The sequence below is a fragment of the Lygodium microphyllum genome, chromosome 29, assembly GCF_053477565.2.
Source record: "Lygodium microphyllum isolate KBCC chromosome 29, Lygodium_microphyllum_v1.1.10, whole genome shotgun sequence".
Taxonomy (NCBI): domain Eukaryota; kingdom Viridiplantae; phylum Streptophyta; class Polypodiopsida; order Schizaeales; family Lygodiaceae; genus Lygodium; species Lygodium microphyllum.
Window position 1 is genome coordinate 77,251,459 of NC_141163.1, and position 26,698 is coordinate 77,278,156.

Genomic DNA, 26,698 nt, shown 5'->3' on the forward strand with positions numbered 1-26,698 from the left:
TGTAGGGGCAAAGGTGTCATGACAGTCAATCCCTGGGCGCTGGGCAAAACCCTTAGCAACAAGGCGAGCCTTGTGCTTATCCAAAGTACCATCACTGAGATATTTGGTCTTGAAGACCCACTTGACTCCAATCACCTTCTTCTTCGGGGGGCGTGGCACAAGTGACCAAGTGCCATTCCTCTCAATAGCCTCCAACTCAGCTTCCATAGCTTTCTTCCATGGGGCGGACTGTAAAGCCTCCTTCACGGAGGTGGGCTCTCGATCCTGCATAACTTGGGACATCAAACAATAATTGGAGCAAACAAGCTCCGAAGAATGCGCCTGGTGCCTCCGTGACCGCCGCGGACCATCCTGCGGTCCCCACTCCTCAGGAACCCCCTCGATCCCTGAATCACGGAGTGTGTCACGGGCCCAGCGAGGAGGAGGCCGAACCTCCCCTCGTTGTTCTCCATCAGTAGAAGACTCTGGAATGTCCACCGGTGGTAACTCCTCAGAAGGATCCGGTGGAACAGTAGACTCTGTGTCAGAAACAGAATCATAATCAAACGGCACAGGCTCCAGTGGAACTGTAGAAGGAGCCAAACTCTCCCCTGGATCTCCAAGAACGGGATGCTCCTCACCCGTTGAAGAAGCCGGAACCTCCACAAACCGCACATCACGGCTAGTATATACATCCCGCTTGACGGGATCATACAGTCGGTAGCCTTGGGACTGGGAGCTGTAGCCAACAAATACCTGTTTTCGGGAAGCCGCTTCAAATTTGTCACGGTGAGCCTTGGGAATGTGAACATAGGCATCACACCCAAAGACCCGAAAGTAAGAAACATCTGGCTTCGTCCCAAAATAAGCCTCAAATGGAGTCATCCCTTCCACAGACGAAGTAGGGGATCGATTAAGGATGTGGACTGCAGTAGCCACAGCCTCGGCCCACAGAACCTGAGGGGTCTGTCGGTGCTCCATCATGGTGCGCGCCATCTCGATCACACTGCGGTTCTTCCGTTCTAGAATACCATTTTCTTGAGGAGTATTAGTATTGGCAAACTCCTGGTGAATTTCTCTATCTGCACAAAACCGAGCAAATTCATTAGACACAAATTCACCTCCTTTGTCGGATCGCAAGGTCATCAACTTCCGGCCTGATCGGTTCTCCTCAAAGAGAAGCCAATCCTTGAAGTGCGAGAAAGCTTCTGACTTTAGTGCCAAAAAATAGGCCCATGTCATCTTGCTATAATCATCCACGATCAGCATGAAGTACGAGTTCCCACGCAAGGACTCATTCCGCATAGGGCCACATAGATCCGTAGATACTAACTCCATCGGTGAAGTAGACCGCCGCGAAGCGGTGTGGGGAATGACATCTCTATGCTGCTTCCCCCGTATGCAGGAGACACATGGCTGCTGGCTCACCACTATATCCGGCAACCCTCGAACAAGCTGTCCACGTGACGCCTTCCGAAGATAGTCATAGTTCAGGTGACCAAACCGAGCATGCCATAACTCAGACTGTGACTGTGAGGTAAGAAGAAGAGAAGAGAGGGCAGTGGAAGACTTCAGTTTGTAAATGCCGTTCTCCTCATATCCAGATGATAGAACCTTCCTTGATTCACGATCAAGGACTCGCACAGTAGAACTGTCAAATTCCACCAAAAGACCAAGGGAGCAAATCTTATGAACTGAAAGGAGATGGTACCCCAATCCTGGTACATGCAAAACCTCTGAGGTATGGGTGCCACCTCGTCCATCCGGAATAAGCTGCATATTATCCCGACCTGCAATAGAAACTGAAGAGCTGTCTCCAATGAGAACCTGCCCACGCGAAGGTCGCAGCTGGGCAACACCATCTGATGAAGGAGTCATGTGCCGTGAGGCACCACTATCAATAATCCACTCTCGAGATTGGGGAGCCGCCATCGCAGCGTCAGAAGCATTCGGTGAAGCGTCCTCAATGATAACTAAATGTAGAAATGCAGCTGATGAGGGTGCAGCCACCACTCCAGAATCCTTGGTTTCCTTGTTCTTGGTGTCCTTGGAGTCTTTGTCAGGGCAATCCTTCTTCCAATGGCCAGTCTTTCCACAAATATGGCATGTGGAGTCTTTGTCCTTGTCCTTCTCCTTGTCCTTCTTGGACTTGTTATCCCCCTTCTTCTTCTTTTGGTCCGTCCCCTTCTTCTGAGAGGCTTGACCTGTCAACGCCTCCGTCTTGGAAGCATTCTGTCCCTTTAACTGTTCCTCTTGGTTCAAGACCATAGGAACCAACTCTTCCCACCGAAGAGTAGACTCTCTCCCCGAAGCAATAAGGGCAGAGTAAAATGTACCGAATCGTGGCGGCAACTGGGACAAGAGTGTAATCGCCATGTCTTCGGAGGAAATTGGCTTCCCCGCATTTTGAACCTGCATCTGTAGCTGCCTTAGCTTGTTAATGTGTTCCCTTAGCGAAGAAGACTTATTGACGGACAAGGTCCGCATCTGTACCTCCAAAGAAACCCTCTTCATCAGAGTCATCCGATTGTACATTTGATCAAGCTCCAGCCATATCTCACGAGCCACCGTCAAGTGCTCGATGTGAGCGATCACGGCTGTAGTGCATGATAGAAAGAGAAAGGATTGAATCCTGGCATTCAGTTTGTCCCAATGAGACTGGGCCCTGGCCAACTCCGCACGAGCATTGGAAGAGAGTTTGGACTCATCTCTTACCAAAGGCCGGTCAATATCTTCCTGTACCAACTCCGCCAAATCATAGGACTCCAGAATGGCCAACATCATAACGCGCCAAATGCGGTAGTTGTCGCCGTCGAGCTTCTGATCTGTAGGAAGAGCCGGTAGGACAGGCACCTTCCGGTCCATAATCGCCTGGAACTCCAAGTCTATCTCTGTAGACATCTTCACCTGCAATGCCTTCTCAAACGCAAAAGCAGCCCCCTCTGACTGGGTAAACTCAGCCTGCTAAGGCTCTTCCGCGTCCCGAAGCTTCTTCACCCGCCGGAGGCGATGAAAAAGCAAAACCTGCACTTTTAGGTTGAAAACTCAAACTTTCTCCGCGTAAAACAGCAGTATACAGCAGCAAATCCACCACCTGTACTCCTTTCCTGTGCGCCCACACTCGTTTCAGCCTTGTTCCAAGGCGCAGCCCTCCTGTCTGCCCTTAAACGCAAAAAACGCAAATTTGTGTCGCGATGGAAACTCCTTTTCAGGTTGATTCTGCGCTCAGTCAGCCCTCAAACACTGCTCTGATACCATGTCAGAGTGCAGCGGTGCGGAAGCGTAGGACTGAGAGAGAGAGAACGCAGAGAGAAAAGGGAGAGAAAGAGACAGTGTACAATGAAGATCTGCTGTATAAAGAATGCTGAATACAAAGATATACACGGGCGCAGTGCGCTGGACTGCGTGTCTCCACCTCGACGATGCGACCTGCTGTCCACCTCGAAGTCTGCTGCAGTCTGCATTGTCTGCTGTCTGAAATCTGTGAACAGAGACAGAAATCTGCACGGCACCGGTCTGTAATCTGCGACAGAGAATAGTGGCCAGACTGCTGAAAACGTCAGCAATAAATAGGCGAAAAATCACCTAGAACGGGGCTCAAAAATGGCGCGCAGCCTGATAAAAATAGCTGCAGGCAGTCAGACTTCCACGTGGCAGTCCGACTGCACAGTCCGACTGTGCAGCTGGTCCGACTGCTGGACCAGCTGTGCTGCTGCCTAAAAAACAGGCTATGAACTCTAACAATAAGTTCTTTCGCGCCTTGCATGCTTCTCCGGCTCGCGAAAATCTGACTAGACTCCAGGATTCGGAAGGTCGCATGGTCACTGATCCGCAGACCATTGTCAATATGTGCAGAAATTATTTTATGGAACTTCTGGGTTCTTCTCCCTCGCTTTCTAGCCAGGTTACGCATGCCCGCTCGGTCTTCTATCATCTGGTCCGCTAGCAGGTTCCACTTGATATGCAAGCCACTTTGGAGGCGGATATTTGCGAGGAGGAGGTTATGGATGTTTTGTTGCACCTGCCTAAGGATAAAAGTCCTGGTTGGGATGGTCTCACTAATGAATTCTTTGATACTCGGCCACGCAGTTGGTGCCATTGGCGGTCATGTTTCAGCAGGTTTGGGGAACAGGGGTCATGCCTTCCTCATGGAAAGAAGGCCTTATCAAACTGATTCCAAAGGTCCCTTCGCCGTCAATGCTGCAACACTGGAGACCAATTTCTTTGATGGGCTCGATGTATAAAATCTTCTCCAAAGTGCTGGCGAATCGGCTTCACAAGCACCTTCCAGCTATTGTGCATCCTCTCCAATATGGTTTCATTAAGGGCCGCAACATTCTGTATAATATCTTAAATGTGCAAATGGCTATTGACTATGCGCGGCACTCCAGTTAGGAAGTGGTATTGATTCAATTGGACTTGGAAAAGGCGTTTGACTATGTGGACTGGTCTTTCATTGCAGATCTCATGTCTGCTATGGACTTTGGTACTCGGATGTCCCGATTGATCTACATCATTAGTGCTGCGGCTTCTTCAAGAGTTATGCTCAATGGTGGGGTTACAGAGCCATTTGTCCTTGCACGCTCGGTCAGACAGGGTTGCCCTTTGAGTCCTCTCTTCTTTGCCCTGGCGACTCACCCGGTCCTTTCAATGTTATCCTCAATGGCGGCTTCTGCTCAGCTGGCAGGATTGTCTCTTCCTTTGGGGCAGCACTTCATTAGCCAATCTTTGGCTGATGACACCTGTATGATTTTGCGGGTGGACAGGGACAACATTCGAAAGGCATTAGATGTTTGGACGCTCTTTGGTCAGGCCTCTGGTCTTCGCATCAATGCCTTTAAGTCAGCCATTCTCAGTTGCACGGAGCCTGATTTACAGTTATTAGGCTGGCAGGGCCAGGTGGTTTCCCGTGGCTCCATTGTCAGGCATCTTGGATACCCATTGGGGGTGGATGTACGGCCAAAGGACCTACTGGGGTGGATTTCACAAAAATTGGCAGCGAAGTTTATGTATTGGAAGTCGCAAGCGTGGCCATTCCATGTCCGCCTCAAAGTGGCTCAGACAATTATGCTACCAATGCTAACGTATTTCCTGCCATTGCTGCCGTGGACGTCTACTACTTTGAAGGCTCTCAAACACATAATCATGAAGCGTTTTCTGACTCTGAAATTGAAGATGTTCAACATAATCGTGAAGCGTTTTCTGACTCTGAAATTGAAGATGTTCTGGAAGCTACTGTGGATCCTAAAAATGTTTTGCATTCATTCTCGGTGTTTTATGAACGTGTTGTTATACTCTTCTTCACTGGTAGGATCTGAGTGCTTTTCTATATTCACCACTGGCTGCAAAGTCTACTACAAGGGGAGTGTATTGAAGAGATTTTTGTTGGGCCCCATGGCTTTTATGAGGTGCTGTTGAAATCCGAGAAGCATTGTGCCGATCTGCTGTCTAAACTGCCATTGTTCTTTGATCGCCGTTTGGTCCTTGTTGTGCCATGGCGCCCAATGGCAGATTTTCAGCGCTTGCTTCAACACGAATGCCCGGTGTGGGTTGAAGTGGAAAACTGTCCGGCTGTTGATTGGCCACTGTTAAAGGATGCTATGGCCGTTGTGGGCACTATTTTGGTTCACCCGAGCCTAAGGGCCACGAATCGTAACCGTTTGTATATTTTATGGGACACTGCTCGGAAAAGGCCTGCTTGGTTAGGTCTTAATTGCTTTGGCATGCATCCTTTGTACTTTTGTTTGAAATGGGGTAACTTTGCAGGGCATTGTTTTTCGTGTGGAACATTGGGGCATTTTATGGCCGAATGTCCAGCAAAGCAACCGGCTTCAGATGCTGAGCATGTTTTGTCTCCCATGGAAGATATGGTGCTTGATGCTCCGTCGCAGGATGCGACCCAGTCACCTAAAGTTTTGGATAAAGACAAACAACATGTTTCGGGTTTGGATTCCCATGATAATGACTGGGTGGATGTACGTGCAAGAAAAGGTAAAAGATTTGATGCTGGCATGGCGGATACTGTGCCTAATGCTTCACAAGATTCCTTGAGTACTTATACGTGCAGGAAAGACATGTTGTCTTCAGAGCACACTACTCATGCTAGGGTTTCTTCGGCTCCTCACAATCAGCCTACTATGAAAGTATATACGGATGGTTCGAAGGGCCCACCTGGTAAGTTCTCTTTTGATGCTAGAGGTAATGTGATTACCCCTTGGGATCGTCGTTATCCCCGTTCCATCCCCAAGACAGTGGATACACCATCTACCTTGAAATCTGGCCATCAAAACTCTTTTGCCGTGTTAGCTGATTTTCTAGATGAGAGAGTTCTTGACATTCTAGCAGAAAAGGTTAAATCGAGGCAAGCCTTGCCTCGTTCCTGATTTTCTTTTTTTGAATACACATGAAGATAGCCACGTGGAATGTGCGAGCCATTTGTTCTCACAATAAGCAACATGCTATGTGGAGTTTATTGCATGAGAATCAGTGGGATGTCTTGTGTGCTGTTGAGCACAAGAGTCACGGTGAAGTAGGAAAAGTTGCGGATTGCCATGGGTTTCGCTTGTTTTATGCAGGTACACATGCCATACATTATTCTGGTGTGCTTATGATTGTCCATGAGAAATATCAGCCGGTTCTTATTAAGAATGATGTACATGGTCGTTTTGTGGTAATTGAAGTTTTATTTGAAGGAGAGATCTTATGGTTACTTGGGCTCTATGCTCCAAATGACCCTTTATCCCACCGGGATCTTTGGAATACTTTGCAGACCTCCTTGTCACTTGGCAGACGGGGTTTTTTGATGGGGGATTTTAATATGTATGTTGATCCTTCGCAGTCCACATCAGAACATTCGGTGATGGACGCTCCGGAAAGCCGTGTGTGGAATGCGTTTGCTCTTGCCGTACTTAAGCAAGATCTTTTGTTCATGGCTACACCCTTCTTCTACAAGGTTTACTTTTCATTCGGCGCAGTACACAAGTACATGGTCGCGGTTGGACCGCATGTACATAATGCAGGATGATGCTTTTCTTCCTAAGATGCTGGAAATGAAAGTGTTGCAGCAATATGCCTTGTCGGACCATTTTCCTCTACAGCTTGAGATACTTGTTCACCCCATTGCACCTTTTAAGCAAATTTTGGATAGACTCGCTTTGCGTTTTAACTTGTCTTATTTGAAGCATTCAATCTTTCAGGGTTATATGCAGCAATTGATTGATAGATTTTTATTGGACTTTTCCTCTCAGGGTGATACTTCTTTTGAACGATTGCTTTCTAATGTGCAGCGGGTTGTTCGGCAGTATGGGATCCATCATGCCTCTCTTTGTCGGCGGAGTCGACAAGCAGCGGAGGAATTATTGGCTTTGGTTTGTTCTCTACTGGTGGAGACTCCAGATGATGTATTTCTGCTGCCATTGGCTATGCGTTTGGCGGATCTCATTAAAGAGTTTCAGTTGAAATCTTATCAACAGGCCAAATTGCAAAATTTGACTGAGAATTTGCAAGACAATGCTTGTCAGACTCATAAGTTCTTTCGAGCTCTCCATGCATCGCGTGCTCGAGAGAATATGACTAGACTCTAGGATCCAGAAGGTCAAATGGTCATTGATCCTCAGACTATTGTGAATATGTGCAGGTATTATTTTCTAGACCTTCTTGGTTCTACTCCTTCACCTTCGGACCAAATTACTCATGCCCGCTCAGTTTTCTATGATTTGGTCCGCAATCAGGTTTCACATGACATGCAAACTACTTTGGAGATAGATATTCGTGAGGCGGACGTTATGGATGTTTTGTTACACTTGCCCAATGATAAAAGTCTTGGTTGGAATGGTCTCACTAATGAATTCTTTGAGGCTTTTGCTACTCAACTGGTGAAACCATTGACGGCTATGTTTCAACAGGTTTGGGAAACGGGGTTCATGCCTTCCTCATGGAAAGAAGGACTTATCAAACTGCTTCCAAAAGTTTCGTCGCCGTCTATGGTAAAACATTGGTGACCAATTTCTTTGATGGGTTCTATGTATAAAATCTTTTCCAAAGTAATGGCGAATCGGCTCCATAAGCATCTTCTTGCCATTGTGCATCCTCTCCAATATGCTCTCATTAAGGGCCGAAACATTCTGCACAATGTATTAAATGCGCAACTGGCGATTGATTATGCAAGACATTCTAATCAGGAGGTCGTACTGATTCAATTGGACCTGGAAAAGGCTTTTGATTATCTGGACTGGTCTTTAATTGCAAAACTTATGTCTACTATGGGCTTTGGTGCTCGGATGTCTCGTCTAATTTACACCATCAGTGCTGCGGCGTCTTCGCGAGTCATGCTGAATGGAGGCGTTACCGAGCCATTTGTCCTTGCACGCTCTGTGAGACAGGGTTGCCCTTTGAGTCCTCTCTTTTTTGCTCTTGCGACTCATCCGATTCTTTCGATGTTATCTCATATGGCAGCTTCTACTTAGTTGGCGGGATTGTCTCTTCCTTTTGGTCAGCACTTCATTAGTCAATCCTTGGCTGATGATAGCTTTATGCTTTTGCGTGCGGACAAGGATAATGTTCGCAAAGCATTGGATGTTTGGACCCTTTTTGGTCATGCTTCTGGCCTTCGTATCAATGCTTTGAAATCAACCATCTCAGTTGCACGGACTCCCGGTTTTCTAGTCCTTCATCATCCCTGCTTGCTCATTTGGTATGTTCCTGGAAATTGTTTCTCCAGAAGGCTCAGTGGCATCTAGCGGAGGACCGCTTAGCTACTATCTCTTTCCAACTGGAACTGTTGGCAACCTTGCGATTACGTTCTTGGGAAGGTAAACATGAGCTTAGACCAAAATTTAACCACATGGCACGTTTGGGCTTGACTTCAGTTGCAGATGCCACCCTTGCTAGCCGCAATGTGTTGATATCGTTTCGTACAGCCAGGAGGCTTTTCAGGATCCCTCGTGGATACCGTGATTTATGGGGTGAGCTTTTGATGGTGCTCTAAAGTAGACAACCCTTTCCTGCCCTTGCTTTGGATCGTCCTTGGCAGGACTGGGACCTTGCAGGCCGGCTGAATTTGGAAAAGGCCTCAGTTAACTAGGTGTATCATCTTCTTATTAAAATCAATGGCTGCTTGCTAAAGCTAATACTGTATGGGGTTTGCGTAAATCTCAGTCATGGTGGAAGGTAACTGTGATGGAGGGCTGGTTGAACAAGACACCTTTCAAATGCAAGGTCTTTCTTTGGAGGGTGATGATTGGCAGTCTTCCTCTGGCTTCAGTCCTTTCCAAGCGTCGAATCTCCAACGGCAATTGCTTCTTTTGCACCACCAGTGTGGAATTGGCCCACCATCGATTTATTTCTTGCCCTCTTGGTAAGAAAATCTGGTTACTCTTGTCGGTAGTTTAGTGAGCAGTGGTTGGCTTCTCGTTAAGCCCTTTTGACTGGGTTTTTCCACGGCCCAAATACCCCACATCGGCTCAGTTGCATATGAAGATCTTGTTTCACTTTCTTAGATACTGGGGCTGTTGGCACAATTGGACCATTTGGAATGCTTTTCTTTTTGATTCAGCCTATAATGTTCAGGGACATATTGCTAGGCTTAAAGGCCTTTTGCATTGGCAGATAGATCTCATTTGGCACTCTGACTTACTCCCTCGAGAGGACTTAACTTCCCTGGCATATGGCAATTTCCTCTGCGTCTTTGCCATGACTTTTTGTAACTCTTTTGTCATTTACTACTTTAGAGAGAGAGAGAGTTTACACGTGGTGGCTTAGAGCCATCGTGTATCTTGTAATCATGTAAACTTGTACCTTTTTTTTGTAATTAATACAATTACCTTTTACAAAAAAAAAGAGAGAACACTTCTTCACATGAGCATTCAGCAATACATGCCCACTCAAACCACCCACACACACTCACAGTGAACAAGTCAACAACAAGATAGAAGAGTGTTGGAAGGTCACATCCACCATGTGAGAATGTGTGAGAGTGCACTTATTGCTGAATCCTATCCTAACAGTTCTTAAATTGATCTTGAAAGTGCCTTCTCCTCCATGTTGAAACATCAAAGATCCATCTCTCTAATGGGGTCAAAGTAAAAAATTTTCTGCAAAGTTTTGGCTGATCTACTCCACAGGTGCCTCCTTGAGATTGTGCTTGCATTCCATATGGATTCATCAAGGGTAGAAATATATGGCATAATGTACTGAATGTATAGATGGGGATCGGCTATGTCAAACATTCTAATAAAAAAGTGGTCTTAGTGCGGCTGGACTTGGAAAAGGCATTCGGTTATTTGGATTGGTCCTTTCTTATAGAGCTTATGGATATCATGGGCTTTGGGCCGCATATGTCCCAGTTGCATAGAAATAGGGAACACCCGTTTCGGGCCTTAGGAACGGATTAACGCGTTCTAGTATGTGTCTACGAGCGAAATGCCCATGGAACGTTCCTGCCCGTTCCTAGCCCCGTTCTTGCCTGTTCCGTGCCATTCCGAGCCGTTCCAGCAGCCGTTCCCTGTTTGGAACGGCCGTTCCCTGGAACCCGCCTGCTCCCGCTTGCTCCCGCCTCTGTTGCCTGCCTCGCTTGGGCCCTACTTGCTCCCGCCTCTCCTGCCCGCCTGGCCTGCGGCCCCCCGCCTCTCTTGCCTGCTTGAGTGAGTGAGTGGGTGAGACACACACACACGAGATAGATACACATACACAGATATATACAAACATGTGTGCATGTGTGGGTGTGTGTGACATATGATTACTAATCATGTTGCTACTAATTGTGTTGTTGTCCCCCCCTTGAAAAGCGTGATCCATTAGGTCGTCGAACATGACCTTTTCAATGCCTACCATACTACTACCCATAATCTAGTTGTCCCATATTGTACCTAGCTCACCCTTCTCACTTCCACCATGCTACTAGATAAACCAATTTGCAAATCTATGAGCTCTCTCTCTCTCTATATATATATATATATATACATATACATATATATATACATATATATATACATATATATACATATATATATACATATATATATATATATAGTATATATATATATATATATGTATATGTATATATATATGTATATATGTATATATATATGTATATATATATACATATATATATACATATATATATATATATATATACATATAGATATACATATATATACATATAGATATACATATATATACATATATATATATATATATATGCCGTTCCCTCCGTTCCCGTTCCCTAACTTTAGGCGTTCCCCCCGTTTCGGGGGGTCCCGTTCCCCGTTCCTGGTAACTATGCCCAGTTGATATATATGATCAGTCTGATGTATCCTTGTGGGTGATGTTAAATGGTTCAGTGCTTAGTTAGACAGGGCTGCCCTTTAAGTCCTTTGTTTTTTCCTTTGGTGGCTCATCTGATACTATGTTATCTCATATGGTGGCCACACTAGGTAGTTGTTTGGTTTGTCCTTTTGGACAACATTTAATTGCTGAGTCATACACCTTCATGATTCTTACTATAGAAAGGGATAATCTCCGTAAGGCATTGGATGTCTGGAATTTCTTTGGTCATGCTTTTGGTCTTCATGTTAATGCTGCAAATCCTCCCTTGTCAGCTGCACTGAATTTGATCTTCAGTCCTTGGGATGGTAGGGGTTGATAATACCTCATGATAGTGTTGTTAGACATAGTGTTGTTAGACATTTGGGTATCCCTTGGGGGTTGATGTTTAGCCAAAACTTTTTCTGGAATGGATTTTGTGAAAGAAGGAGATGAAATTAGTCTATTGGAAATCCTAGGCTTGGCCCTTCCATGTATGTCTCAAAGTTGCAGAGGCCATCATGCTGCCAATGCGTTGACCACTTCTGCCTTGGACTACTACCATGAAATCTGTTCACTTCATGTTGTGGAAGGACTCATTGCATGCAGGAATTTCTTGGATCTCTTGGAGTCATGCTTGTACCCCTAAAAACATGGGCGGTAGAGCTATTCTCGATGCAAAGACTCATGTGGCCCTTCGTTGGCCACTCTTTCGAGCTATGTGCACTAATCATCGCCCTTGGGTCTTTATTGCTCACTTTTTCTTGGAAGAACGGGCCTTGTTAATGGTAATGCTAGCGTGCAGGCTTCATGGTGGCACATTGTCAACTCTGATGCCCACTTTTTGACTTCATTTTCCTCTTTGGTGAATCATTTGGTTTGTTCTTGGTGCTTGGTTCTAAAAGGTGCGTTGGCATCTTGGAAAGGATTGTTTGGCAGCCAATTCTTTTCAGCTGGAGCTGTTGGCTGTGTCCCAGCTGCTCTCTTGGGATGGGAAACAAGAGGATCGCCCCAAATTCAACCATGTAGTGCGCTTGGGTCTATCTTCTGTTGCTGGTGCTACTCTAGTGCGCCACAGGGTGCTCATGTCCTTCTGCACAGCTAGGAGACTTTTTTGGATTCCTCATGGGTATCACGAGTTATGGGGTCAGCTTGACAGGATGCTGCAGCCTATGCAACCCTTTCCTGCATGTGTTCATGATTGTCCCTGGCAGGACTGGATCTTGCTCGCTGAGAGAGGCAAGCTGTTGTCCATCAAAGGTATGAGATGAGCTCCTGAATCCTTGTTTGCTGATTTCCTCTACTTAGCAAACATAGGATTTGCATTTGGAAAACTTTTTGGCAGGACTGTGACGTTGGTGAGCAGTTGATCAGGCTCAACAGGAGACATGGCAGCTAGCAGAAAAAGGGAATCTGAAGGCACTGGGCAGGGGGGTACGATGGCAAGCAGGCATAGTGCATGGTGGGCAGCAGGTAAGAGCATTGAAGAAGGGGGAGTATACATGCGAATATGCTAGGATACTCTTATTGCAGACTTATGATAAACGAACAGAAAGTAGCTGTTAAAAAAAAGGTTTATGCTTTGTGAGAACTGTTATATCTATGCATGCTGAATAACTGCTTAGTAGCTAAGGAAGATGGCATCAGATGTATTATCCTTTTTGCTAGCTACACATTTTCCTTGGAGCTCGTGGAATCTCTTTTTGCATTCTGCTTTGTTCATCTCAGATATTGAATGTAGCCATTTCTATCAAACTGAAATGTTGTCTTATGTTCAGAGCATTTGCACGTGATGAGCTGCAAATTATAGTTGCTACTGTTGCCTTTGGCATGGGTATAGATAAACCAGACATTCGACGGGTCATACATTACGGGTGTCCCAAAAGCTTAGAGTCTTACTACCAGGAAAGTGGGAGATGTGGAAGAGATGGGTTGCCTTCAACCTGTTGGCTTTATTACACGCGTGCTGATTTTGGCAAAGCTGACTTCTATTCTGCTGAAGCTCAGACGGTGTGTTTGTTTCTTACCTTCTTCCCCCATGTTGAAAATCTGCTACCTCCTTTTGAGAAAGCTCTGAAATGACTGTGTTTCCATTTCGCAAGTTGAAATGTCTGCCTTACTAAATTTCGTTTTTTGATTGGAGGATTGGTGCTCAACAGGCAGTGCGTCGGAAAGTTGTGCTCGAGGTCTTTCAGGCTGCTGAAAGCTACTGCAAAACTGTTGAGTGCAGACGGAAATTCATACTGGAATATTTTGGCGAGAATGTTTCTTATGATAATTGTGGTCTGTACCTGGTTTGCCGAGCTATTTGCATTTACAATCATGAGCTCGCCTGTTGTATAACTAGGACCTGTCTGCAAGCTTCTTTTTTTAAAACTTTACAAGATAATTTATTCTCTGAGTTGTCATCAATAGATTTTTCTTTTCTGTGGAAAGAAAGTGGGATGTGAGCCTTTTTTTTGTTAGGCCTCTCACTCCTGCTCCCCTTCTGTAATAGCTTGAAAGTTGAGTCAAGAAGATAGAGTATATCTGAACCTTACAGGTATCAAGTTTCAAAATGCATGCAACAACTGAGACATAATAATTTTAAGCTTTTTTTGAGCAGGAAATTGTGACAATTGCACAAGATCTGAAGAAATGACCAAAAAAGACATGTCAGAGGACGTGTATTTACTGTTATCTTCAGTTAACCTTTGTGGTGGTAGATTTGGCATCAATCTGCCAATTGATCTGCTGCGAGGATCACGGGTATTTCTTTGACTTTGTTTTGACACTGATATCAAATTTTTATTCAAGGTCTAGAGGTCTAGCAAATCTTTTCTGATTTTATTAAAGGTGTCAGTAAACTTGTGATTACAATCAAATTTCTAGTTCCTTTGATTTGTTTAGCTGTCACTCCTCTAATCATTTGCTTCATTTTCAATTATCTTAATGTCTTTGCTTATGGGATACAGATTTTGACGTTCTTTTTTTTTCAAAGTTTAATGTCTTTAATTCAATTGCTTGTGGCGATCACAATGGTGGCAGTCATTACGGTTGCCCTAGTCTTCTATGAGTTGTGCATTTCACATCCAAAAATGTCTAACCAATAGATCATCGTCAACCCCTTTCATGATGACAAAGTTAACTAAAAAGTGCGATTCAAATATTTTGACTGGCCAATATTTTAATATGCCTTGTGGGCAGACTTTGAATCCATTAGCGATAGTCAGATTGAAATGAACAGGTTTTGTTGGAGGGTTCCCCCATGTGCAAAGTACACACTCATTAACAATGCTAACTCCAGCTCAGCCCCAATGTCGATGATTCTTTTCTTGGTGGAGTCCCTTAGGGATTTTATGGGCTTTCCAGTGAGCATTCTGTGGCATCCAAAGAGCACGAGGAGTTCTCTGCTTTCACAGATACCATATTGAGCCCACGAACACCTGGATTCTGTAATGCTACCTGTTCTTAATATCTTTGCTTATGGGATGCAGATTTTGATGTTCTTTTTTTTCAAATTTTAATGTCTTTGATCCAACTTTTTCTTGTGGCAATCACAATGGTGGCAGTCATTTGGGCCTCCCGGAAAGCTGCCTATGACATCCAAAGAGCATGAGGATTTCTCTGCTTTCACAAAATACCATATTGAGCCAATGAACAACTGGATTCTGTGATGCTACCTGTTGTTTCAGAGACTTGTCTAAGATGGGGTAATCATTAAAACCGTGTACAGCATTGCATATTCAAAAACCTCATTGTACAAGCGGTGTTTGCTATTTGGTTCTTCTGATTGCAAGGACTAGCAGCTTGAGGTCTTTGGCATATCTAGCAGGCTGATAAGACTGCCGATCTTATTTGGCACTCCCAACCACATGTCAGTGAGTTTTGTTTAACAAAAATCTATCGTCCAAATCAGCTAGTCAGTAATAAGGCTTGATTTTTTATGTTTTATGTTCCATTTTGCAGGAGAATTATCATGTATCTCATGTAGGCTTTTACAAGATTTTTCATCTTATAAGTAAGGGATGTTCTGTTCTGAATAGGGGATGCCTCTTTCTTGGTAAGGGATGTTCTGTTATGAATAGGGGATGTCTCTTGCCTGGTACCATTTAAGAGTCTTTCCCTTTATGTACCGCATAGTATTTTTAATATTTAATATGTTTCATACATCATTGTTGTACATTTAGACGGCGATGAAAGTAATTTTAGGGCTTTTGTAGCGGCCCCGGAGATATTTTGCAGAGCAGAGTGTGCCTTAATCAACTAGCAAAAATCCTATGGATTTTGTGTTTGTGACACTAGGCAGTGGGAATAGTGACCGCACGAGGATTTCATGTGGGTTCCCAATGTTGGAATTGACACTATCTTGGAGCAACAGTTGGCACCTCTTCTTCTGAGCATTAGATAGGAGCTCCTTTATTGGAACTCAACGAGGCTTTCACTAGCACCGAGAGTGGTGGTTGCCTAACTAGAATCTTCTTGTGATATAGTACATCACTTCCTGTTGGCCAAGGCCGCTCTAGTGATTACAGTGGTATTCAAGACAGTGGGTGGGGAGGGATCCATTCCTTGATAGGCCATGTGACGTGGCCTTCCTTGACCGCAGTACTAGTCTTGGGAGGAGGATTTGGATGAGTAGGATCAGAGCACAGCCAACAACCACCTCCCATTGGCAAGGACAAGGCATCTCAAACCATTTCTTATCAGACTTTGAAGGAGGCTAGACGACAGCTTTAGGCCTACGAAGATCTTCCTCTTTCCATAAGCTTAGCGGTTGACACTACGCTTGGATAGCACAAGAACCTAGTGGCATGTACAAGATGTGGTGAGCTAGAGACGACGTAGAGAGACTGCTTATGGGACTGTCCCAAAGATTAAGAGGTATGGAGAATAGGCCTTAGGATAATACTCCACGGCACAATAGAGACCATGGTTGTGACTTGGGGGACACTGGCTTGGGTCACAGATAGAGGCTTAGCATGTGCCTATGAGGATGTTCGGGCCCCAAGGGAGCCTTTCTTCTCTCATCATTATACAATATTTAAGCAGTATCCTCAATCCAGATTACTTAAAGGCATAGTGGACCTAGAGACATTGTCATTGATGGAAGCTAATTGCTAGTATTATAGCCTAGTATATTTGGGCTGGAAGGTGCAGCCATGCTATAGACCTTCAAGGTGTATCCACAGTAGAGATCCTTTTGAGGATTTGGATAGAGATCATCCACGTTCTACTTGGGTGAGGACGCATGGCAGCTCTGAGAGGGTGAGGAGGGGAGAGACCTTGCGAATGTGGGACTTTGGCACCTTTTTCCAGACTGCCCCTAACAATAGTCCACCAGATTGGTTGCTAACACAACCATTGTATTTCTGACGTACTTAGCTGCTCTTCATAGAGTTCCTTGTACTTTCTATTTTACCTCAAGGGGATTTTCTCCCAGGTGTTATTTGTAGACTTTTTTTCCCTGAAAAGATATTATTGTTGTACATTTCACAAAAGTTAAAAGTACTGGCATTTCATGTAATGTACTGATGTAAATTTTGCAGGCAAAAAAAATTACTGAAAACAAATTTGATGAACTTCCCATTCATGGTCTAGGCAGCAATAGATCTGCAAATTGGTGGAAGGCCTTAGGAGATCAGCTACTTTCCATGGGTAGTTCTTCTGTTTGCTGGATCTGTGAAATATTTTTAATGGAATGATGGTTTGACTAGGCCTTTTAATGCTGGCAGGTTATTTGGAAGAGACTCGGCAGGACATCTTTAGGTTTGTAAGGTAACGTTTTGTCTGTAATGGCCTTTTCTATTAATTACAAAGAACCTACCAGCCATATGACTACTAAGTATCAGACAAAGTTGTTGTTTGACTTTATGTCCTCCTACACAGCGTTTCTCAAGTGTATTTTACAGGGCACTGCCTCACACTTTGGGGCTCAATGTGCTAACAAATCCAAAGGGGAAACAAGAGTTGCAAGCAGGAACATTTAACAATGAAAATGACCTTCTCTTGGAGATGTCGATTGCTACATCCTTCATCCTAATTTTATGGTTTTCAACAGTCTTGGTGCTGCAGGCAAAAAGATCTTGCAAGATGTCACAAAAAAGAAAGTTCCTGTGTTTATAACTCCAAACGCAGTGATGATTGAAGAAGAAATGAAAAAGGCTGGTTTGGCTGCCAACCCTAGACTGGCTCTTGGTGATTCACATGAGACAGCACAAAATCAGATACCCACAATGTCAGAGGTTGGTCCTTTTCCTGAAATTCTACTGCCATGCAGTTAAGCATCTTAACTTCTTACATGTCACAAAGAAAGTGTGGATGATCTTTGTTGATGAATCACGTTGCAAACTTTGGCTTGCAGTTGGAGACCAAGCTTTGTCAGTCCTTGCTCAATGAAAGAGCAAATTTAGCCAAGAAAAATTTCACTGCACCGTAAGTAAGATATATTCCACCCTATTACCAATGGTTGTTATCAGTGGAGCATCTGCAAGCGATCAAAGGACATATGCCCTCTAGATTAAACTGTTGAAAGGGTATGATTTTGCCAGCATTAAATTAATAATGAACAATGGTACTGCATCGGTACCATATTGGGTTTGGTCTACTTTCCACAATCCCCACTTTTTTATTGTGAAGGAGCCGCTTTGTTTTAACGACCATTAAGCACTTTTGAGGTTGTACATGGTGAAGTCCCTCCTCCTCCTGTCTTGGGGACAAAGTTTGAAAGATTTTCTGCTTATCAGTTCATCAAAGATGTGATAAATCACAGTAGTGGTTTGAACATTAAAGCAAAAGAAATTGGTAGATAAGCATAGGTATGAGTTGAACCTAAAGATGCTGATTGGTTTTTGTTGAACTTTGAAAAGGCTACACCTGAGCATTGTAAAAAAAAGGGCAGCATTGCAAGTTGTAGGCTTTGTTAGGTTTGTCAGGATATTGAGACTGTTAAGGATGTTGCTTTCAGGTTAGCTCTTCAATGGTATTTGAAATTCATGTGACATAGTTTATATTGCATATGCTAACACCATTTAAGGATATGCTTACTGATGATCTAGGGAAAGACAATTATTTGAGGTGGAAGAAATTGAAAAAATCTTGCAAACAAAAATACTTTTGGCACACAAGACAGGACCTTGCCTAGTGATGATGTCATTTGCAATTACTTGGTCAAGTTGAAGAGCTACCTTTAAAATTAACGCTAAGGATATATGATGAGGCCTTCAACACTATTCTAATTTATTGCAGCCTTACCTCCATTCGTACAAGCCCCTCTGAAGCCTTTTTTGGGGGGGGCTATGATTTTGTGTTGGGCTTGGCCATATTATAATTACCTTGGCATGTTTTGAATTCTTCTTAGAGAATTAAATGCCCTATGTGGGTTTTGCTATCACACTTGATCTCTTCTTGGCAAGACCTATTGTCTTTTACTCACTGTTGTCCATGAGAGTCCATACAAAATACCAATTCATTACATCCTAAGTGTTAGCTATTCCTGGATTGCTGCATTTGCCAGATAGATCATTGGTTAGAAAGAAGCTCAGTAGAATGACATGATTAGGTCTAAGGACGATGGGGGATTCTGCTATTCCTCACCAGTCGAATTTATTCTCTTTGTTTTCTATGACAATACTTTTGCATACCTGAAATCATTGGCTGGTGTGGTCTAGGTTGGAAGAGAAAATTGGGCAGCACATTCATTCTAATTTGAGGACTTTGGTCCTTGGCAAGGTGGGAGTTTCACCCAGCCTGATGATTTTTTGTAGCTTTCAACAAATACAATGTACCATAAGATGATAGAGGATAAAAGATGGGTTAGTGAAAAGGCTAATAAGGTGCGATCATGTAGAGATGGTCATACAAAATGGCATGATAGGTTGCTATAGTTACAGAAGCCACAAGGGCAGCCTGCCCAGAATGGAAAGATACCAATGTGCTGATTGAGCATGACAAGCTGCAGGGGAAAGTGATCCGATAGAACATATTGCTGCAAAACTTTAATTTCCAAAATCTCTGACAAAAAAATATAATCATGAATGACATAGATCTGATCCAGATGGCTCCATGCTGACTTCGGTTTGTTGAATGGAAGGTATATCCAGAATCTGACAGACATAAACCAAGGCCAAAAACAGGACCGACCCCACTTGTCTCACAGAAACAACTTAAAAGGGACATAAAGAAGTCTGCTTTTAGTTAGTTGGTATATTTAAATGAAAAGTCGAACTTGTGAGTTCTGTTGTGGGAGCAGGCTCTGATATATATATATATATATATAAGCAAGAACAGTCTCGACCAACTACCTGGTGGCTGGACAAAGCCTCCAGGCCTACCGCAGCACATGAAGACACCTTGATGATGAAGATCATACCCTACACTTCTGCCTCACATAGTAAGTGGCAGCCTTGGCTAACTGATTGCCAAGGCCCCACATGAGATGCAACCCAGGGTAGGCACTACTGAATGCAGTGAAGGGCAGTCACCTTCCACACCAGATCCACTACCTTGCATGGTCATTGGCACTGCTTTGAAGTTTGGAGTCTCTAGGCACTGGAATGGGCAGCAGTTGTACACTCCATATCACTGCAGTACAAGCCATAGGAACTAGGAGATTCCTCAACCATGAAATAGCCCTTAGGCATAGCCAAAAGGTCTGCAGGAATCATCCATTGATGCTATGCTCTGCCCATACTGCTGCATGATGGGGCCCAGCCCATGTCATCCTGCATCGAGATGTGTCTGCCAACCTGGGCTATGTGAAGCTCACTGGCTTCTTGGCTGAGGCTGAGGCTGGCCAAAGCCAGTCGCCTAGGTCCCAATCCAACTCATCCAGAGGCCTACCCAATCAAACCAAAAGGTTCCACTCCTGGATGTCTGAACAAGCTATGTTGGATCCAACTGCCATATCTTTCCTTGGAGGCCTATGACTCTGAATCTCCTCCAAGGGATGTCATAGAAGTCAAGACCCTGGTGCCCTTTATTGAGAGCTAAATGGCCATCCTCCTACATAGAAAAGAGGGTGTCTAGGGGGGCACAGTTGACTCTATCTTCCACGTGCACTGGAATGTCCATAAGTGAAAGCTGTGTTGCCCATCCATGCCTTGGCTGCACAGGTTCTCAATGAGAAGGGGCTAGCCAAGCCTAGGGGGTTGTTCCACTAATTTTCCACCTCCCTGCCTCTGCCTGTCTCCAATATTCTGTTGCCTCCTACAGTATCTCTGGATCTGCACCCCTGTAAATATCTCTCCATACCTTGAACCTTCATGGAGCAGGTAGGGCCAGTGCCCCCAGCTTGCCTACTGGATGTGAGTGTGGTTCTTGAGTTGCATCCTTTCAGGATCTTGATTCTGTGAGTTCCAGTTAACAGGTTGCCTGTCAATCTCCACCTCTTGATAGACTGGGGCCCTCTGCTCTAGGATCATCAGTAAACCCTGACAAACCCATAACAGGCTATAAAGAAAGGATGATCTGGGTAATTTGGTTGGTGCAAAGTGAAAATCCAATAGATGTAATTCTTTTGTCAATATGTTGATGGTTTCTCTAATGCACTTCCAGGGGTGGCCTTCAGAAAATAGTTTAGAATCATCAATTTCATCTCATTCCTAATTCTTCACCACCTAAGAGGCCTAATTATAGAGTCAGCTCCAACAACCACAAAAGATCATGAGACAAGTAATGGCTTACTAGAAAAGGGATTGATACACTTTACCTCATCTCCTTTTTATTTGCCTGTGCTTTTGGTTGAAAATAAAGATGTGATTTACACCATGTATTTGGACTCCAGGGCTCATGGCTCATAATAATATCAATTGCAACAATCTGCTTTTGCTTCTGTGCATTGAGGATGTTTTACATAAGCTTTCTTGTGCATCAATCTTTAACTAGATTGACTTAAAAACAAATATCAACATATACGTGTGATGCTTGAGTGTCTTCGTGGGCCCCTAATGGCTATATAATCACCTTGGGATGCTTTTCAACTTGACAATGGCATGAGCTACATTCAATTGTGTAATGGACATATTTTTTTGGGCTGCACAGAAGTCTCATTGGTACATTCTTTCATGGCATCTTGGTTTTCTCTAAGAATGAAGAAGAACATTGCCAATACTTTGATGTATTATTTGAGAAATTGGAATGATACAAGCTCCAAATTAATGCCAAAAATAGTGAATTCTTTGTGATATGACAGGGAATCATTATTTCAGGCACATTGTCCACAAGGATGATATGTGAATGGAGCCTGTTTGCCTCTTGCCGACAAACTCCCTTAAGCATCATGACCTGCCCTGCCTACTTTCGCCCAAACTGCAGCACCCTCCTGTCTGATAGGACTGCCCCGCCTGTGTCAAGAGAGGACCTACAGCAGATGTCTGCTCCTATCCCTTGATGGTGGAGCTGAATTTAGAGGATATGGCTTATAAGGTGTAAAAATTCATTGGTGTTGTAGTGTTGGAGGTCGTTGTGCCGAGGGACATCGTGATTGGGGTCAAGAGACGTGGGGTGTTGCGACGTGGGTTGTCACAACATGATTTCGGGGCACTGGATCTTCTCTCTTGCTTCCGTGAGCACGTTGCTCTGATACCAAGTGTAATGCACTTGCACTCAATTACTCACTCGAAATGGCACAGAAAGGTAACACGATATGTGATAGCAAGGTATACTCTTGTATTATTAAATGAAAGAAACAATACAACATAGGCACATCCGAGGACTACACCCTTGTGACGCCGCACATGTGAGGTTTCACCAGTGGGCATAGGGAATCACATGTAGAGTGGAAACCAAGCAGGGCTCATAGTCACTACTACTCCCTATATAAGCATTTTCGGGTAGCAACACCATGGTATAGCTACTAAGCCCTTACACTCACCCCCACATAATGGATTGCTGTCCTTAGCAATCTAAGGGTAGGGCTTATTGACTCATTCTGAGGTCTTAACAAGCTGGGCAGTGTTTGTCGGTCTAGGACTTACCCATTAGCTGGGTCTTAACGCAGCCTTTCCTATGAGGTTGGTCAGTGTTTGCCACACTACGACTTGGGGTTCTTAACACAACTTTTCCTATCAAGCTCGTCAGGGTCTGCCCATCTAGACTCCTTTTTGCTTTTATTCTTACCACCATGTCAGCCCACCCTTGACTCCATTACACTTGAGGAGTGGAGACGTTGCTAGTCCTATGGTACGTTAAGTGGTGATTCAAGGTATTGGAAGAATTGTTGGGATTCTCCTTGAGCCAGGTGGCGAAGGCCTCATTGCCATGTTTGCGGACCTTCATTTTCGAAATCCAAGTGGCCTTTTTGAGAGGGTGCCCTTTTCACTTGGTGAGGTACTTTGGGTAACCTTTGTGTTCTCAGTGCTAAAGGATTGCTTCTACTTCGAAGGGGCCATTGAAATGAAGTAAGGAAACGTGCTGCCCCCATTGGGTGTTGGGGTAAAACCTGTGCAGAGGGCATGCATGGGATGCATTGTGGATGTAAATGCTTTCTGGCAGGTCACCTCATTCAGGGCCTGAGTGATGCGGTAGGGTCCATAGTAACAATGCTTGAACTGGGGACGCATATTCTTTGGAAGGAACATATGCTTTTTTTTTTTGCAAGTAATATGTGGCTAAATATATTACTCAAAAGGCTGATTACAACGGAGTGCTCATGCTCAACAGACTATTTGGAGCTAATGCAAATCACAAATACATCATGTATACAAGTCTCTCAAGGCGGTTTGGGGGGGATGGGGGCAAGAAGCCATGAAGGGGGGGTGTATTGCCGTCTGGGGCTGCTTGCCTGCATCATGAAGAACAAGTCTTGGCCGCCCCAGGTGTGCAAAAAGTGAAAACAGAGCTCTTGACGAGCTCGAGACTCTCCCTGCACTTGGTCCCATCAGTCGTGGAGGGAGTGGATGATGGAGGTCCAAAGCTCTGCCAAAGTCGCGCATGTATAGAAAGGCAGTCCTTGCCAAAAACCTTTTGACAGTTTGCCTTTTAGATGTGCCATCCTGTAAGACTCCCTATAATCTCCCATACCTCTGAGTGGTCTGCTGTGGGCTCCAGTACTTGGCGACTGGGTAAAGCCTCCAAGCCGACCACTACGCAAGAACTATTCTCAATGATGAAAATCGTGTCTTGCATCCCAGCCTCATACAAAAGGTGACGGCCGTGGTTGGCTGCTTACCTACCAGCAAAAAAGCCCCCACGAGATACATCCAAGGCTGGGTGCCACAAGGCGGAGAATACGACAGACTCCTTTCCACTCGAGCTGTGCCACCTCGCAAGACCAAAGGCAGTGCTTTGGGGTTTCCAAGTATTGCTGTGGGCAGTGCTTACACCCTCCATCCTGCTGCATCTGGGCTAGTCAACTCCCAACCACCAAACCTCCATGTGCCAAAAGCCAAAGGAAATATGACGCCCTCCTCGGTCTCCAATTGTCCCATAGGTGGCGCCAAAAAGTTCCACGGAAGGCATTCGTGATGGTGTGCTCCCCCCAATATCTGCTATGCGAAGGCACCCAATCCATGTCCTCCTGCATCAGTACATGTCTACCAATCCTGACTGTGTACTCCAAGAACCCCGGCGACTTCTTGGTGACCACAGGGGCCGGCCATAGCTACTCTCTAGGGTCCCACTGCAGCTCATCAAGTGGCTTGCTCTCCCATATCCAGAGATGCCACTCTCGGAACTCCTCCCAGATCACATAAGGGTCGAGACGCTAGGTCTTTCCGTGGAGACCACCCACATGAATCCTCCTCCAAGGAGGGACAACGATCCCCTCATCGTGCTGTTCCTATCAAGGACCAAACGCCCCCCATCTGGCATGGTGAAGAAAATCCCATAGGGGGCGCCGCCTACTTTACTTGTCACCTGTAGGGGGATACCCGCCGGTGAGAATCTAGTGGCCCATACCTCACCAGGTTCCATTGGCTCTCGGATCGGGGGGTCAAGCAACTCCTGAGGGATCGCTGAGTCAATCTCCCTTGTCCTCACCTCAGCCCCTCGTTGACAACCTGATGCCCGCTGCAACACCTCATGCTCCACCATCCTGTACACCTCCTGCCATGTCCTAATAGTACAAGCAAGGCTAGCCTCCCATCCAGCCCAGTGGATGTGGGGGCCCTCTCCAATCTGTAGCTTGTCCTGATCTTTGACTTGGGGGTTCCAGACGACCGGCTGGCAGTCTATCTCCTCTTGGCATCCTGGGGCCTCTGAATTAGGGCCTTGCGGAGGCCTTGCTACACACGAAGTAGGCTGCGGAGGAAGGAAGATCTGGGTGGTGTGATTTGGGCAGTCGTGAAGATCCATCTCCAGGACGGCCTCCAACCACCACCAAGCCTCGGTTTGTACTCTTGGAGACCCTCTTGCAAAAGGACCTTCTAGGTTTGCTCTCTCGGTGGGAGCCCACGGACTACTAGCTTGCCCAAAAGGGCCATGCTTTGGAACTCTGGGTCTATGATCCCAAACCCTCTCTCAGACCGATGCTGGATGATGGTCTCCCATGCCACCTTAGCCCGAGAATCCCTGGAACCGTTTGAGCCAGCCCAGAGAAAATTCCGCAATAGGTGGCGAAGCTAAACTACACAAGATGAGGAAAAGCACCAACATGAGGCAATGTACCAAGCCGTCTCTAGGAGGACTTGGTTGACCACCAAGGCTCGGCCCGCTAAGGAAAGGCAGATACCAGTAGGCCAGCTTCCGCCTAATAGAGTGGAGAACTGGAAGAAACTGCTGGGCATGAGTAATGTCGAGTCCCACCTGGAACCCTAGGTATCGGATGGTCTGTCCCTTGCACACCCATTTGAAGCCTAAGTGGACGCCCCACTCTGTGCTAGAGTTGGGGCTTGTAAGAAAACGAATTGGCTTTTGCCAGTTGATTTTCGCTCTAGCTGCACTACAAAACACCTCCAGAGCTAGCCTCACTCTCTCCAACATCAACTCATCATTCTCTATACAAAGGGCGGTATCATCTACATACTCTAAATCTAGCAGCTCTGTCTCGTCCCTCAGCAGAAGTCGAAGGCCACGTAGCCTACTCACATGTAACCGGAGGAAGTAGGACATTGCCTCTGCAAAGAGTAAGAACAGATGCAGGGCAAGAGGACAACCTTGCCGTGGACAGATCTCTCTGGCCGAAACTCCTCCCCCTCGTGCCAGCTATGAGAACCTTGCTAGTGGCCGATTTGTAAAGTGTAGAAACCTCGTAGATCCATGCTTGGGGAAAGCCCAACCTCACCATGGTGCCCTCTAAGAAGTCCTAGTCAACCCTTTCATAGGCCTTCTCGAAGTCCAGGAGAAGTATAGCCAATCCCTGACCTCTGTGGTGGGCCCACTCGGTCGCCTTGAAGAAGGTGAAAACATTGTTGAGGATGCTCCTATCCTAGAAAAAACTTATATGTGTGTCATGAATGATGTCTGGAAGCACGGGGCTGAGTCGCCTACCGATCATCTTGGCCAGTGCCTTATAGGCCACTGACAACAAGGTGATCAGTCTCCACTGGGATAGCTCCAACCGGTCTCTCTCTTTGGGGAGGAGACTGATAAGACTTGCCGATAGACTACTTGGCATCTGTCTTGAGCTGAAAATATCTTGAAAGGCTAGCAGTAGGGGGTGCTTCACCACCTCCTAGTAGGTAGTGAAGGCCTTAGAAAGACCATCCTCTCCTAGGTATTTTTGCCCGTCCTCTGCATGGAAAGCCTTCGCTAATTCCTTCTTTGTGAAGGGGTCTAGGAGGGAGCGTCTCATCTGCTCTGTGAGACGAGGGACCGAATGCAGTCCCAGACCTACTGTCTACACCGCTATCCTCTGGGTGAGATTGCCTCCTGCTGAAAAAAATGTATGTAGTAGTCAGTGGCAATCCTATCACCTCATTTGGGCTAGAGTAAATCCTCCCATACTGGTCATGGGGGTTGCAAATCTGATCTCTTGAGGTGCGAGACTGATATACCTGAAAAAATTCTCTGCACATTATCTCCCCCTTCCGCGCTCAAAAGGCTGCTGAGGTACAGAAGGAAAACTCCGAGCGCTTGTCCTTGAGACCGGTGAGGGATGCTTGTGTGCGCACCTCCTGCATGTGAAGAGTGGGATCCCCTAGTGCCTCCTTGAGTAGTCTCTGCGTGGCTGCTGGGTCTCATTGGAGCGCTCTCTCCTTCTCCCAGCACTGTTGCCTGGCTTGTTGGGTTGCCTCCTGGCAGATCTTGCTCGACTTGGCTAAGACCTATGCAACCTCCTTTGTGATCTGGTCCCTTCTATCCCACTCCCTAGTGTTGCTCAATCTGCCTCCTCACCTCCTCTCTCTTGTAGATTGAGTCAGGGATTTGATAGGATCGCGTGTCAAGGGCTGAAGCTGGAGCGTCAACTGTGAGGAGAACCGGACAGTGATTAGACAAGGTGGTGCTAGCCAACTACCCTACCTGGCCTCCTTGAGAGCACCCCCACTCTTCCACATAAAAC

General features: G+C 45.5%; 1 protein-coding gene across 2 annotated transcripts in view; it reads left to right on the forward strand.

Annotated features, from left to right (window-relative positions):
• LOC148010821 (uncharacterized) overlaps nucleotides 1-26,698 on the forward strand; it is a 168,314-nt gene that overhangs the window by 74,112 nt on the left and 67,504 nt on the right. For both annotated transcript variants that reach the window (XM_087671275.1, XM_087671274.1), the window contains exons 9-15: nucleotides 13,059-13,290; nucleotides 13,440-13,563; nucleotides 13,886-14,028; nucleotides 16,809-16,917; nucleotides 16,995-17,037; nucleotides 17,321-17,504; nucleotides 17,624-17,694. In XM_087671275.1, the coding sequence (XP_087527401.1) occupies nucleotides 13,059-13,290; nucleotides 13,440-13,563; nucleotides 13,886-14,028; nucleotides 16,809-16,917; nucleotides 16,995-17,037; nucleotides 17,321-17,504; nucleotides 17,624-17,694 (906 nt within the window). The remainder of the gene's footprint in view (nucleotides 1-13,058; nucleotides 13,291-13,439; nucleotides 13,564-13,885; nucleotides 14,029-16,808; nucleotides 16,918-16,994; nucleotides 17,038-17,320; nucleotides 17,505-17,623; nucleotides 17,695-26,698) is intronic.